General features: G+C 41.4%; 1 protein-coding gene across 4 annotated transcripts in view; it reads right to left on the bottom strand.

Moving 5' to 3' along the window:
- Positions 1-13,617: 13,617 nt before the first annotated feature.
- Positions 13,618-14,745, bottom strand: part of DNAJC13 (DnaJ heat shock protein family (Hsp40) member C13) — a 104,993-nt gene continuing 103,865 nt past the window's right edge. For 2 of the 4 annotated variants that reach the window (XM_033132542.1, XM_033132544.1), the window contains one exon: positions 13,618-14,473. In XM_033132542.1, the coding sequence (XP_032988433.1) occupies positions 14,367-14,473 (107 nt within the window). In that variant the 3' untranslated portion in view covers positions 13,618-14,366. The remainder of the gene's footprint in view (positions 14,474-14,745) is intronic. The other 2 variants (XR_004425461.1, XM_033132543.1) reach the window with 2 other exon arrangements.

Here is a 14,745-nt window from a genome sequence, read left to right as displayed (position 1 = left end):
CGGGGTCCTGACAGCAGTGAGAAGGTCCTCATTGCTGATGAAACATGGATTGAAAGGGTCCTGTATGGGTTTTATAATAGATTATTCCATGGAAAATGGATGGGCTTCAGATCATGTTAGAAGTAGGATCCTGTTGCACTGATCCAAGAAAGACACATAGAGCCTACACAACAGGAGAGAGACTAGAGACAGATTCTACAGATACTTAAGATGTAGAAGCAACAAAAGACAATTAATTAAAAGTGGTAAAAGAAATGCTCACGGCTCTGGCATGGCAACTTGGCTAGATTAGAAGATTCACTCAGTTTGATTTAGTGATTTTATATTTATTTTTCATTTTAAACCTTTGATGTAGCTGGGATATATGCAGTGTAAGAAAATGGGGTGTGGACCCCTGTGCAGATCCTTTCCTATAGAAGGTGGGATCTATAGAACGGCTAGCCGGTTGCTTGCTGAATCCATTTTTTCTCTCTCACCCGAATATACACACACGTGCTTAGTGGGAAGGCCATTTTCATCACATGCTATACATCACATACTTGGACTGATTTTTTAAGACTGTTTGGTTCTGTTGGCCTTTTGTTTACAGTGCCTATACCACACTTTTTAAATATACTTTAAAACCTGGCTGGGCAATGCCTGATCCATTCTTTCCCATATTTTTATAGTATTCTCACAAATGAGCCATCATTTTGTTGCAGTTTTGATTGAGATTGCACTGAACTTACTTGAAGGACCACTGACACCTCTGTAATATCGAATCATCCGACCCAGGAACAAGACATGTAATTCCTCTCAAGAACTCCTTTATGCCTCTCAGTAGAGGGCCAGTCTTCATAGAAATATTACGTTCCATGTTCAGGTTATTTCTAAATATTTTACGGGGGTTTTTGTTGTGGAAACTATTTTTTTTCTATCATAGTTCCCATACATGGTTTCCATGTACAAAAACTGATTTTTTTAAAGTTTTGGCTTTACTGATTTTTGATTTCCCCTTAATAGGTATTGATTTTTTTTTAATTTAGTTTTCATTTTTAATCAAATGTGTACATGTCCGAGTTTCACAATCAAATCACTGTTCAAAGTCAGTTGTGACAAACATCAGTGGTTCCTCCTCCCCACCCCTCCAACATGCTAATTTCCCATTCCCCTTAGCAATCACTTACACACTTTGAATAAGCACGGCTGTCTACTTCTAAGGAAGGCCGTCACACTGCTACTCAGCTTCCAGCTGTCAGTTTGAAAAAATTTCAAACCTTCAGAAAAGTTACATGAACAATACAATGAATACTTGCATACCCTTAGATTCACATTCGTTCATCCTCTCTCGTTCTCTCTCGTTCTCTCTCTCTCTCTCTCTCTCTCTCTCTGTACTATTTGAGTTAATTGCAGACATCATGTCACTTACCCATAATACAACGATCACACTTGGGAAATTTGACCTTGATAATATTACTATCCATAAAGAGTCTATTGCTTCTCGTTGATTTTGTTTGTTTTAGCCATTATTCATTTTTCTTAATTTAGAAGATTCAGTTGTCTTTCATCTTCTCCTCCCAAACTTACACTCTTTCATACGCATCCTGTTTTTTCATTCTCTCAATATAATCAGATTGGCATGATCACGACGTAAGTACCACTCAGAACCTTACCTTCGCATTCACACGTCCTATGATTATGTTGCTGTCTGACTCTTCTAAACGCTTCCCTCAGGCACGTCCATGTTCCTCTCAGCATATTCAAACACATAGGTTGACTATCAATTTCATCTTCCCGAAGAATTGGTTCACAGAGCCTCTGACCTGCTTCGGTCTGGTCTGGTTGTGCTGTAAGTCGACAGCAAGCCGTCGTCTCACTGTAGGATCCCTTCACCACCATTTGGAGCCTCCCACCTTCCTTTCTCGGCTACCCTGCTTTAGGAGAACAGCCTCAGGGATTTTCTTACAAAACACCCATGGGAGGGAGATAAATCTGAGACCCTGTGTTTGAAAATGTCAATTTTGTCCCCTCCCTCAGTTGATAGTTTGGCTGGATTGAGAGTCCTGGGCTGGGGAATCATTGCTCCTTAGGCTTGTGAAGGCATCAGCCCCTGGTCCTCTGTCAGTGTCACTGAGACATCCAGTGCTACTCTGATTCTTCTTCCTTTCTAGGAAGTGTCCTCCCTTTCTCCTGCCGCACCCTGGAAGTTTGTCGGAACTTCTTGATTCCATATTGTAAAATTTCTCAAGGCCATACATTTGTAAGAATTTATTTTCACCCATTGGGTTGGGCACTCAGTGGCATACTGTTCCTTTGGGGGCAAGTTTTTGAAATTTCCATTTTGTCCTCCACCCATTTATTCAGCGTGGGCTGCTGTAATAAATTACATAAACTAGGTGGATTAACAAACATTTATTTTTCAAAGTTCTGGAAGCTGAAGTCCAAGATCAAGGCACCGGCAGATTCAGTATCTGTCCAGGACCATTTCTGGTTTCCATATGCTGCTTTCTCACGGTATCCTTACGTGGCAGAAAGAGCTCTCTGGGGTCCCTTTGGCAAGAGCACCAATCCCACACGTGAGGGCTTCACCCTCATGGCTTAACCACTTCCGAAGGCCCCGCGTCCAAGAGCATCATCTTAGACGTCGGGATGTTAACATATGGGGGCACACAAATGTTTAGTCCAGAATACCTCCATTTCAAAACTAGTATCTCATTTTGGATCTAGGTTTTTTGGATAATGGGCCTCCTGGCTCTCATTTAACTTTCATTTCCTGTTTTTCCATCTCTATCTTTTTATTCTTCTTCCGGAAATTTTTCAGCTTTATTTCTCAATGCCTTCCATTGTTTTTCATTTCTGCTATTCTTTTAAATTTGTCACTGTTGGTTTTAATTCTGTGAAAAAATATTTTTTAAATGGCATCCTATTGTTTTGTGAATGCAGTGGTTATCTCTGCTGAAATTAGTGATAGCCTTCTTTTCCGATGTTTTCTTCTTCCTTCATTGTCTGTTTTTTTCCAAATGGCCTTTATCCATCCCCTTTTCTGTTTTGGCCCCTTTCAAGCTTCTACTCTCCGAGGTATACACTTATCAGCCTTCAATCTATGGTCTGACTTGAAGCTAAGCTGCTTTAGGAAAGTCCCAGTCACAGGGAGGGTGTGGTGTCTCATCCATCTCTATAGCAACTGATCAAGTTTTCTGCTCTCAAGAGATTCAAAAAGATGAATTCACATCTTGATCATTTTAGGGCTGACAAGATAGTCTCTGGCCAACTCTTACATGTAAAGCCAGGAAATCTGCTCCATTTCCTGTCTTAGAATGCTAGGAAACCAGATAGATGTACACAGAGGGCTGTTTTCAGTCCTGTACAATATTATAGTGTGAGAGTAGGTTTTGAACTTAAGTTCTAATTGAAGCAACTTCACTGAGCACAATTAAATATTTGTAGAATTACTTTCATGTGACCTTTCTTTTTGAAGACAAATGACTCATTCCTTCACTAATTCAAGCCACATCTTCATAAACTTTTCCCGGAAATAAAGATATTAAGGCCATGGGGTTCCTCTTTTTCTGCTCACAGACACTGCGTGCCATACTTGGCAGGCGCCAGGATGTGAGGCAAATGTTACTTACAGACACACAATGTTATATATACAGTCATCGGAGAGTAACTGAAAGCTCTTTACACGCAGTAACTGCATAACCTTGTTATATAAACCCTATAGCTTTTCAATGTTAAACAATGTAAGCATAAGCATTAATTCTTATTTATATATATAACTAAAACTTTCATTAACAGTTCAGGGGCTTTTCTCTTTTCTTACATAGCTATTTCCCTAAACTGGGGCTTTGTAAAAACGATGGAAATGTACACAATCTTCTTTTGTAAACTTGATGGAAAAACAAGCTTTTTAAAAACGGCCACCCTACCCCCTGCATTCACGGGGCCCTGGAGCTCACAGAAAGCCAGCGCTGAACTTGGAAGTTAGATGGCCAGTAATCCAGATGTGAAGTTCTTTGCTCCAAATGCTAAATAACACATCAAACAACACATGTAAAAAGTAGCAACAGGAAAGCGTTAATGAACAGGTTACATTCCGGGATGCTTCCACTAGCATGGAGGAGAGACAGTCTATTTCATGATAAGCCCAGTTATTTTTGGGAAACAGTATCATAATTCTTAGAAATGACCTGGCTCTGGGGTTTTTACGTTGGATTAGAATGGGACTGAGTTATCTCATATTTTTAAAAATATGGGCGTTTGTACATTTTTACATAGAAGGCTCATATTACCTTTCACCACGTTCTTAACAGTGAAATAACACGTTATTTCCTGACCAGCCCAACCCAGGCATTTTGTAAAAGAAATCAATGTCCAAGGTCAGAAACCTAAGTAGGAAAGAGTCTGCCTAGGAAGCCAGGGTTTTCTCCCGACACCACCTCACACAGTCCAGGAGGCTGGCGCTCTGTCAGGTGTCTGCATCCATTATCTCGGATCCACAGAACACCACTGTGAGGGAGGAGTTAATGACCCCCATATTTAAAGGTGAAAGGTCACACATTGAGGGCCAGGACTGCAGCCTGGACGGCCAAGTCCAGAGCCCATGCTGGCTCCAGGACAACGAGCTGCCTATCTCTTGCTCCGTTTAAACAAGACTGGGTGACACAAGACCACAAGTGAGACATAGAATTCAACTCCAAGTCCACACAACCACTTGGGGTTGATGTGAATGAGGAAGGAGTGGTTAGTACCAACACCTAGGTCTTTGAGCATCCAACAGCGATTCCGATATAACTTGGATACCCAGAATTTCACACATACTTTAAAAAGACTAACAAAACCAGAAACACACGGGAGCCAGAAGCCAGCGGTTACCTACTTCTAATCCAGTGCCCATTCCAAGTTTTGGTGTATGCTGTAGACCAGCCTTGGGGGCTTGCTGCCCCAGCTTCAGGACAGGCTGCCAGGTGTTTCTGAAGGAGCTTATACCAAGTCCACTCCATGGTCAGGTGGCTCGGGGCCCGATCAGCTCTTGTCCTGCTAATCTAAGAGCAAACTATCCAGTTGCTTCAGCTACTGGTCCTCCAGCCAGCTCAGGCTGCTGTAACAAAATACCACAGACTGAATTGGGGGGCTTCAACCGAACATTTTCTCAGTTCTGGAGGCTGGGAAGCTTGAGATGAAGGTTTTGGCAAGGTCAAGTGCATGCTGAGGAATCTCTTCTTGGCTTGTAGGCAGCTGCCATCTTGGGTGCACACAAGGAGAGGGCCAACTCGCTGCCATCTCTTCTTCTAAGGGCACTAATCCCATCATGAGGACCACACTCTCATGACCTCATAACCCTATTTACCTGCCAAAGACCCCACCTCCACATACATTGGGAGTTAGGGCTTCAATAAATGAATTTGGGGCGGGGGGCGGACATTCAGTCCATAACAAGCTTCTCTGAAGCCCCGTCCTCCTCCCTTCCCTCATAAAAGCAGCATGAGTGAACCTAATGGTGAAACTACCCATCCTGCAAAAGGAGTTCCGTCATTAAAAACAACTGATTTAACAGTTAACTCATTAGACAGAAAGCACATTCATCCAATTCCTTGTAACCACTCATTTCTATCTCATTTCAAGGGGACTGAACTTCAGATTCTTTTCCCTGAGGCAGTAAATCTGATCCATAGGTACCTTCTGTAAGGTTCACTAGGTTTTAAAAACTTTGAATGGGTTGCCAATTGTTAAAATCTGATTTCACATGGAAATCCAGATTTCCTCTTCTCTTGGACATGGCAGCACGTGGCACTGTGACCACCCGTCCCGCAGGTCCCAGTGGAGCCGAGCGCAGGCTGCCCTCTGACAGGCCTGGGCGAGCCTTCCCTCCACACATCCACCTGCCGGACCTCTGCAGGCCATGGTGGGAGCCCTGGTCTCTTCCTGTGGGAATGGGAGCTGGACGCTGGTTGCAGTTATCCTCAGCACGCTTAGAAATCAGCTTCCCAAGGAATTCTGTATTCTCTGGCTTTTTCTAATTGTCTGACTTCCGATTGGAAATTCCACGTCACTTTACGAGACTGGTTTGACTGTGTAAACCGTCTGTTTTAGTTTGGGGTCGGAACTCTTCATTCAACTCAGTTGTCAGGCATCCCCCTCAAGCAGGAAGCCAATTGGAGTCATTCTCTGGGTTGTGCCTCTTGGTAACCAGGCAGCAACTCAAGGGAAAAGATGTTTCCGTGTGTGGGGAACAGAGGACCTTGTCGTCTGAAGATCATGGCATCTCTGTTGGGAGCCGAGGCAATTCCTTTTTAGTTACAGATTCCATAGCAAGAGGACTACTTTTGAAAACCAATAAAAAAATTCACAAACCCCTTTTATGTATCTGAAAGGTCCTTGGAATTTATGTCACCCTGTCCCTGATCCCAAACATAAAGACGATGAGAAAACTTGCTGTTGGTAATTGCTGACTCCAACAGCGTCCCACCACTGCGACACCTCACGGTTCCCAAAGTCCTTCCACAGTCATATTTAATCCTCACAGCAGCTCTGTGAAAGGAGGGTTAAGAATTCTCAGCCTTATTTTACAGATAAGGCAACACGCCCACAGGGATCTCTGCATCCCCTGCTCACACTGCCCTGAGCACTAAAGGGGAAGTGCTTCTATCACGTGGGACACTGTGCGCCCCTAAAACTCAAGTAGGCGAATTCCACGCACAGACTGAGTTTATCTGCAATGTTTTTTTTCAAACTGCTCTTGCCAGAATCCTATTAAAGCGTACATATGAATATAGAAAGGCATTTCCTCATATAATGGGGCCATTTAAGCATCAGGAAAGGGGTCACACAATTTCTAGGCGGAAAGGGATTCCTGAGCTGACTAGAAGGGAGAATCCTCAGAGTACAGAGAAGGTCCCAGCAGGGTCTCTGGCCCGCTCCCAGTGTTTGTTCCCTGCACTGCTCCTCAGATGGGCTGTGTATGATCGGTCTCTTGAGTTTTGCCACCTGTGACAACCCTCATAACAAAACACACCAAACTGGTCACACCCCAATGCTGTCTATTTTACAACACAGATCTCATTCCTGAACCACAAGGAGGCCTGGACGCCAATGCCTCAACCTGGCACTCAGGACACTGCCCAACTGACCCCTCCCTGGGTCTCAGGCTGGGTTCTCTCTCCTTGAACTCCTCCACACCAACCATACCAGGCAACCCCACCCTGCCAGGTGTCCTGTATTTACTTCCCTGTCACCCTGCTCATGTTGCCTCACTTTTGTATTTCAGGACAGAGGCAAATTGCCACATACATAAATCTCAGGTCAAGGCTTCACACACCCCCCACCCAAATTAAAACTCAGCGTTTAAATATTGCTTTGAGACCACTTTCAATTCTTTTGAGTATATACCCAGAAGTAGAACTGCTGGATCATATGATAATTCTATTTTTAATTTTTTTGAAGAACCGTGATAGTGTTTTCCAGGCCGTTACACTAGTTTCCTTTCCATTCCCACCAACAGTTCACAAGGCTTCCAATTTCTCCACAACCTCCTCATGTATTTTCTGTTTTTTGACAGAAGCCATCCTACGGGGTGTCAGGTGGTGTCTCACTGTAGTTTTGATTTGCATTTCTCCAATGGTTAGTGACTGAGCACCTTGGAGAAATGTCTCTTCAAGTCCTTTGCCCATTTTTAAATGAGACGATTGTTCACAGTAGCATTATTCACAGAAGCTAAGACACAGGAACCTACATGTCTATTGACGAATGAATGGATAAAAAATGTGGCATATTCATACAAGAGAATACTATTCAGCATGAAAAAGGAATTTCTGACACATGCTACAACATGAACGCTGAAGACATTATGCTAAGTGAAATAAACCAGACACAAAATGATAAATACTGTACATTTCCACTTGCATGAGATACTTAATCAAAATCACAGAGACAGAGTAGAACGGTGGTTGCCAGGAGCTGAGGAAAGGGAGGTGGGGGTGGGAATTGTTTAACGGGTATAGCTTGTTTTACAAAAATGAAACATTCTGGAGATGGATGGCGATGGTTGTACAATATGAATGTATTTAATACCACTGAACTGTATACTCAAAAATGTTTTAGGCAGTAAATTTTATGTGTATTTTACCACATTAAATAATTTTTTAAAATAAATAAAAAAGATTCAAAGACGAGAGTGAAGAAGCTTCCATTGACCAAAGAAGGAACATTTTTAATTTCTATAAAGATACAGCTGACCCACGAATAACCCAGAGGTTTGGAGTGCCAACCACCACTGCCCCCCCACCCACACACACAAAGGTCCAAGTGTAACTTTTGACTCCTCAAAAGCTTTACTAATAGCCGTCTGTTGACTAGAAGTCTCACCAATAACATAAAGAGTCGATTGACATATATTTTGTATATTAAATGTATCATATACTGTATTTTTAAAATAGAGTAAGCAAAAGATTATTGAGACAATCATGAGAAAATGCAGTACAATACAGTACTGTGTCAACAGCGTGAGTTTACATCATCTGGTTACAGAATGAATCTGTCAGTACCTACATCAACACTGTTTTACATGACACAAAACACTGTAGATGTCATAGGTGTTTTTAACACTAGACATCGAAAATGAAAAGATAATGTGAAAAACAAATTCATAGTTACTGACAGGTTCCATGATTCATGTGTAGATAACGAAGCAGCAGCGATGACTGCTTTATGGTAGCCTCGTGTAACTGATAGGGTTGCTTCATGGTAGTTTAGCCTATCCACTAAAATGAATCGTTATAACATTTTTATGACACACAGTAGCATTCATAATACAGTATTGGGAACACTCTTATTTTTTTTAAAACCACTTACCTCTGACGATAGGCTGATATGCAGTTTCTCCAATTAGAGAGAGAGGAGCACACTGTATGGTAATGTAATTCTTTGAAAGCAAAGTTATGAAACAGTAAAACTACCATTATAAGTTTTATATGAAGCATCGCTCACCTATGCCAATGTCAGGGCAGGCTATCCACTTCCACACAAGTCTTGCTCACGATGTTCTACATGATGAATACTTAGGTGATGATGACGACACAAAAATGTCTCATACGTCATACAGTTATTAGATTTTCACAAGAAGTCCCATGCATACACAACAGATACGTTAGTAACCTTATGACATGATTATTTGCTGCCCGTTAAGTGGAAGTGGATCACCATAAAGCTTTTCATCCTTGTCGTCTTCACGTTGAAGAGGCTGAGAAGTCGGGCTTGCTCTCGGGTTGCAGAGGCAGAAGAGGTGGAAGTGGAGGGGGGACAGGCAGGCTCGGTGTAACTTTACGAAGATACATTGTAATTTTGTCTGACTTTTTAGCTTTCGCATTTCTCTAAAAATGTTTCCAAACAGTATCATCCCTTCTTCTACATCTGTTTTCGTTTCAGTGCCCATATCATAGAACGGTCCATGCCATAAAAGAAGTCAAAAAGTCTTGAATAATCGGAACCCTTCTGCCACATTGTCAAATGACACTGTGTTTTCTGGCACTATTTCTTCTACATCTTCTTCTTCATCTTCTGGTACTGGTTCAGAAGCACTCACCTGGATCAAGTGGTCTGCTGTTAACGCTTCTGGTGCAGTGTCTATTAACTCTGACTGTCTCCAATACCCGTATCTTGAAACCCTTCACGCCCCACCTTTTTTGCCCTATTCACAATCTCTTTCATGATTTCCCTGATTGGCTCTGTTGTCAGTCCTGTGAAGTCATGCACATCTGGACAGTGTTTCTCCAGCAGGATGTACTGTTTGGGGCTTGATGGCTTTCACGGCCTTTTCTGTAACAATGATGGCATCTTCGATGGTGTAAGCCTTCTAGGCTCCCATGATGTTTTCTCTGTTGGGGTTCTCTTCCAGAGCACTGACAGTCGTTCCCATAGAGTACCCTGTGTGATGAGCCTAAGGGTCCTTATCACCCCCGATCTAGAGGCTGACTTACAGACATGGTTTGGGGGCAAGGAGACCACTTCAACGCCTTTGGTGCTGCACTCCTGGGGTTCTGGGTGACCAGGGGCATTGTCCCAAATCAAAAGAACTTTAAAAGGCAGTCTACTGGCAAGGTACTTCTGACTGCAGGGACAAAGCATCAATGGAACCAATCTAGAAGAAGGGTTGTCATTGTCCAAGCCTTGTTGTACAAAAGACTGGCAGCTGGTGTTTACCTTTCCTCTTCAAGATTCGGGGGTCAGCAGCTTTACAGATAAGGGCAGTTCATCATAAACCCGACTGCATTTGCACAAAACAACAGAATAGTCTATACATTCTGGCCTTAAATCCTGGTGCTTGCTCCTCTGCTTTACTGGTAAATGTCCTTTGTGGTATTTTTTTTCCTCCCAGAAGAGGGCACTTTTGTCTTCATTTAAACTTTTATTTGTGTTTTTCCGGGACCCATCAGCTCCAAGTCAAGTAGTTGTTTTAATCTAGTTGTAGAGGGTGCAGCTCACAGTGGCCCATATGGGGACCGAACCGGCAACCTTGTTGTTAGGAGCACCGAGCTCTAACCAGCCGAGCTAACCAGCTGCCCCTCCTCAATGATTTTTTTAATGGCATCTGGTAACTTGTATGTTGTCTCTTTGTTGGCGGAAGCTGCTTCCCCTGTTATCGGGACATTTTCTAAGTCAAACCACTTTCTAAAATTATCAAACCATCCTTTGCTGGCATTAAATTCTCCAGCTTTAGATCCTTCACCTTCCTTTTGCTTTAAGTTGTCATATAATGACTTCGATTTTTCTCTAATCATATTAGAGTCTATAGGTATGCTTTCCTTATAGCAATCCTGCACCCACATAAAAGCTGCATTTTCAATACAAGATAAAAAAGTATTTCACAATTTTTGTGTCTTCTGAAATAGCTGCAGGGACAGCTTCACGAATTTCCTTTTCTTTCTTCACAATTGCCCTTATGGTGGATTCATTTATCTTGAAATGATGGGCAACCACAGCTGCACATCTCAATCTCCAGTACGTATCAAGCAATTCAACTTTTCTTACGAGGTTGTGACCTTTCTCTGCTTTTTGGGAGCACTTCCAGCTCACTAGTGGCACTTCCTATGGGTCCCCTGGTGTTACTCAAGGTTAACGGTATTGCACTAAACACAAAAATCACGTGAGAATCCAAGATCACTTTTCACTGTGATAGGCGATTTCCTGGAGAGATGAACTTCTCACGTGGAGATTAGTGCCCTACAGCATTTTAAGCGGATCCTCGCAACACGAACTCACAGCAATAGCAACAGAGGAGGCTATGAAATTATTACAGTACAGTATGTACTATAGTTAATAACATGCAGTTATGATTTAATGCTGCATCTTTGTTTGTTTACATTTCTCTGGACTACAAGTGGCTCCATGTACACTCTGCTTATGTGTGTAAGTTTTGATAAATTTTAACATTTTAAAATAGATTTGTGGATATTTTATGGTAGTAAATAAAAGACTAATAGCTACATAAGTTTATGCATTCATGACATGTTTTTCTCGATTATTTTCAATATTTCTAGGCTACGTGGTTTGCGAGCTTTTTCAAATTGTCACAGATCTCGAAAAAATTCCCCATTTATTGAAAAAAATTCATGTAAAATGGACTGGAACAGTTCAAATTCATGTTCAAGGATCAACTGTAATTGCTACTGACTGCAACACATCAAATATGTTTAAATCTATGATACTAAAAAACACTACGATAGTGGTGCTAATAAAACAATAAAGCAAACTGGTCACTTTCAGAGGATGACAGGAAGTAAGCTGATAAGGGAATGAATTAAGCCTTTATATTGCCTTTCCTACATGAAATGTGCCACTAGGTAACAAATAGCAGATAAAGGGAAGCGTTTCTTTATCTGCTATTTGTTACTCAGGGGCACACTTAGAAGTATTACAGTTACTATAATAAGTGAAAGAGCCTCAGAAGAGCAGCAATTTGTAACTCCCACTTTTCGAATGGATCCAGACACACGCAGCTTCCATTGCTGTTAACATCACCTGCAATAGACGTGATGTGCCTCCCAACAGAAGAACCCAGATCCCCTCTCGTCTTGCCAAAGGGAAGGAACCTGAGTCTGACCAGGCTTCTAGACCAAGAGAACAAGCTGCACTGCACCAGGAGGGTGTGTGAGCAGCAACTTCTAGACTACGAGGGAAACCATCAAATGACCTTGGAGCCTTCAACAGACAAATTGCAGGGAAAGGAAAGGGATGGAAGGGGAGACAGAAGACTGAAAAACTCAAAGGCATATTTAAAAAAGAAAAGGAGTAAGACCAAACTCTAGTGTCTAGGGAGGCACACTTGGGTGACGAATTCTGAAGGAACACGAGGAAGTGTCGGACACGTGGTCACTTTTGGAGGGAGGGAAGGGCTGTGCTTTTGACGGGGGTCCCTGGAGGGGCTTCCAGGAAAGCTGGCCAAGTTCTCAACCTGGGGGGTAGCCTCAAGGGTGATTTGCCTTGTTATGTCGCATTACACTAATCTGCTCAGGGAGATGTTCTGTATCTGTGTTTGAGTTTACAATAAAAATATTTAAAAACAAACCCCGCAGTTTCCCCAGGCATATACGCCGGCTTGAGATCACTGCCGTCTTAGGATAGTGGCTCAGAACACAGAGTTTGGTATCAAGTAAAAATAGTTTTGATTTCTTACTCTGTTACTTACTATTTGTATGACTTTTGGTAAGTTGCTTTGCCTCTCTAAGCCTGATGTTCTTTACCTGGAAGATGGGAATTATATCATTATCAAACCCATAGATATGCTCTGAGGATTAAATTACACTTTATATGATACTTGGCATACAGTAAATATTCAATAAAGATTAGCTATTACTGGTATTCAAACATCAATGACTATAGATTAGCTTAAATAGGCCTTTAAATATAAATATTCACAATACCCACGTTCTCTTAGTATTTAAAGGAAATATATTCCAGTATTGATTTATGCTCTCTTAAACACCCACTTCAAGTTGGCTGTTATAATCTCTTCTAGTGAACATACTTTTATGACAAAGTCTAGAAACTAAAACCACAGTTCTCTATTAAGATACTTACATGGGTGTGTTACTCGATAATCTTTGAGAGATAAAACGGATGGAAATTTTTAAACTAGCAATTTATGACAGGAATGTCTCCATTCTAGCTCTTCCTACACACCAACTATGGAATAAACTTCGTTCTTGCTTTCAAAAGCAACTTGACGGCTTGAGTATTTTTCTCTTTAATCAGTTTTTGTATCTATTTCACATGTATTTCCTTGCAGTTTGTGATCACACTTGAAAACCATGTGCTGAGATCTGTGCTATCTGAAATATCCTCTCTTTAAATCTCTCTCCCCTTAAAAATATTGGAATTAATGTCACACACATTATTTATTAACAACTTGGCTCATTCCTGATTACCATATGGTAAATAAATGAGATGCTATCTGCTTTAGGAAATTTAGATGTGGCCGATATATTACTGGAGTTAAGAATGATGAGCTATGTCAGTGCAGCTGCCTGTATGAGGTGAGGAGTGAAAGTGAGGTAATAATCTGTGTTGACCACCACTACATCTGTCTTAGAAATAAAGATATATGAGTCTTCAAGGGAAAAAAATTAAACGAGAACAAATATATCTCATTAACAAAGCAGTCAATTCCCTTTATTTTTAAAATTTTATGTACACATATGAATGATCTGTATAATGTACATTCAATATAGAAAGCTTTATATATTTGATAATGTATAGAACATTTCACAATTACACTAATCTCTTACATAACATCTTGACATCCGTTTTCAAAATTTTTTGCACAAGCTCCTTTTCATTTAATTTGGTAAAGCCAGTTATACGTACCGATGTGTACTGTGAACTCTCGGGAGGTTAATGGCCGAGGACAGGACACCAGTGAACAGATGCAGGGACAGAAGCTAATAGTGTCCGACGTGGGAAGAGGACAGCCACGGAGGCTCGATGCAGGAGAGAAACACCCTTTTCCACGGACAAGTGACGTAGCCCAATTTCTGTATACTGTATGTAGTTCACGCTAATTCAAAAAAACATTATAAAAACTAGGAAGGAGTTTTGTCTTTTTGATTCACAGTCTTGTAAACAGATATAAAGGAACAAAATGTGCTTACATACATCAAGAAAAAAAATTCTTGTGTACCCACTTAGGTTGATCCACAGAGTGCTTTCTTATAACGTGATACAATTAGAATCACTGACTTTTTTCTTAAATAAAAATATATTTATAGAAAAAGGAATAACACTGTCATGAAACCAGGAGAAAGGCAGTTAGAGTTTGTTTCAACGTATCAGCTGGAGGAATGTGGACCGGGCACCTGCTGGCCTTTCAGCGTTCACTGTCTCTCACAAATGTTTCACGTCTGATAGCCAAGGTCTCCTGCCTCGTGGTCTACAGGAGGTGGCAGATTAGACATGACTGACGAGGATGTCCCTGCAGTAAGGTAGCCAGCAACTCCAGGTCCTGCAGGAGACAGAGGAAAACACGCATCTTCTAAAGAGCAGAGTCATGTGAAAACAGTGACCATAAAAATGTCAGAACCTCATCAAGTACCCCACTGCAAGAAACTGACCATCTATTGGACTTATCTAAATGTACAACTAAATCTTAACAAACACCTACATTAACACCATTTTCACGGCTTGCCTTTACTATATGACAAAGTTAAAAACGATTTCAAAATTTATGCTGGACAGTAACACTGCTGTGGAAATACGGAAACAGTTTCCCTTCTC

The sequence above is a fragment of the Rhinolophus ferrumequinum genome, chromosome 17 (genome assembly GCF_004115265.2).
Source record: "Rhinolophus ferrumequinum isolate MPI-CBG mRhiFer1 chromosome 17, mRhiFer1_v1.p, whole genome shotgun sequence".
Lineage (NCBI taxonomy): Eukaryota > Metazoa > Chordata > Mammalia > Chiroptera > Rhinolophidae > Rhinolophus > Rhinolophus ferrumequinum.
The sequence above is the reverse complement of the archived record's forward strand: the minus strand, read 5'-3'. Positions and strand labels throughout refer to the sequence as shown.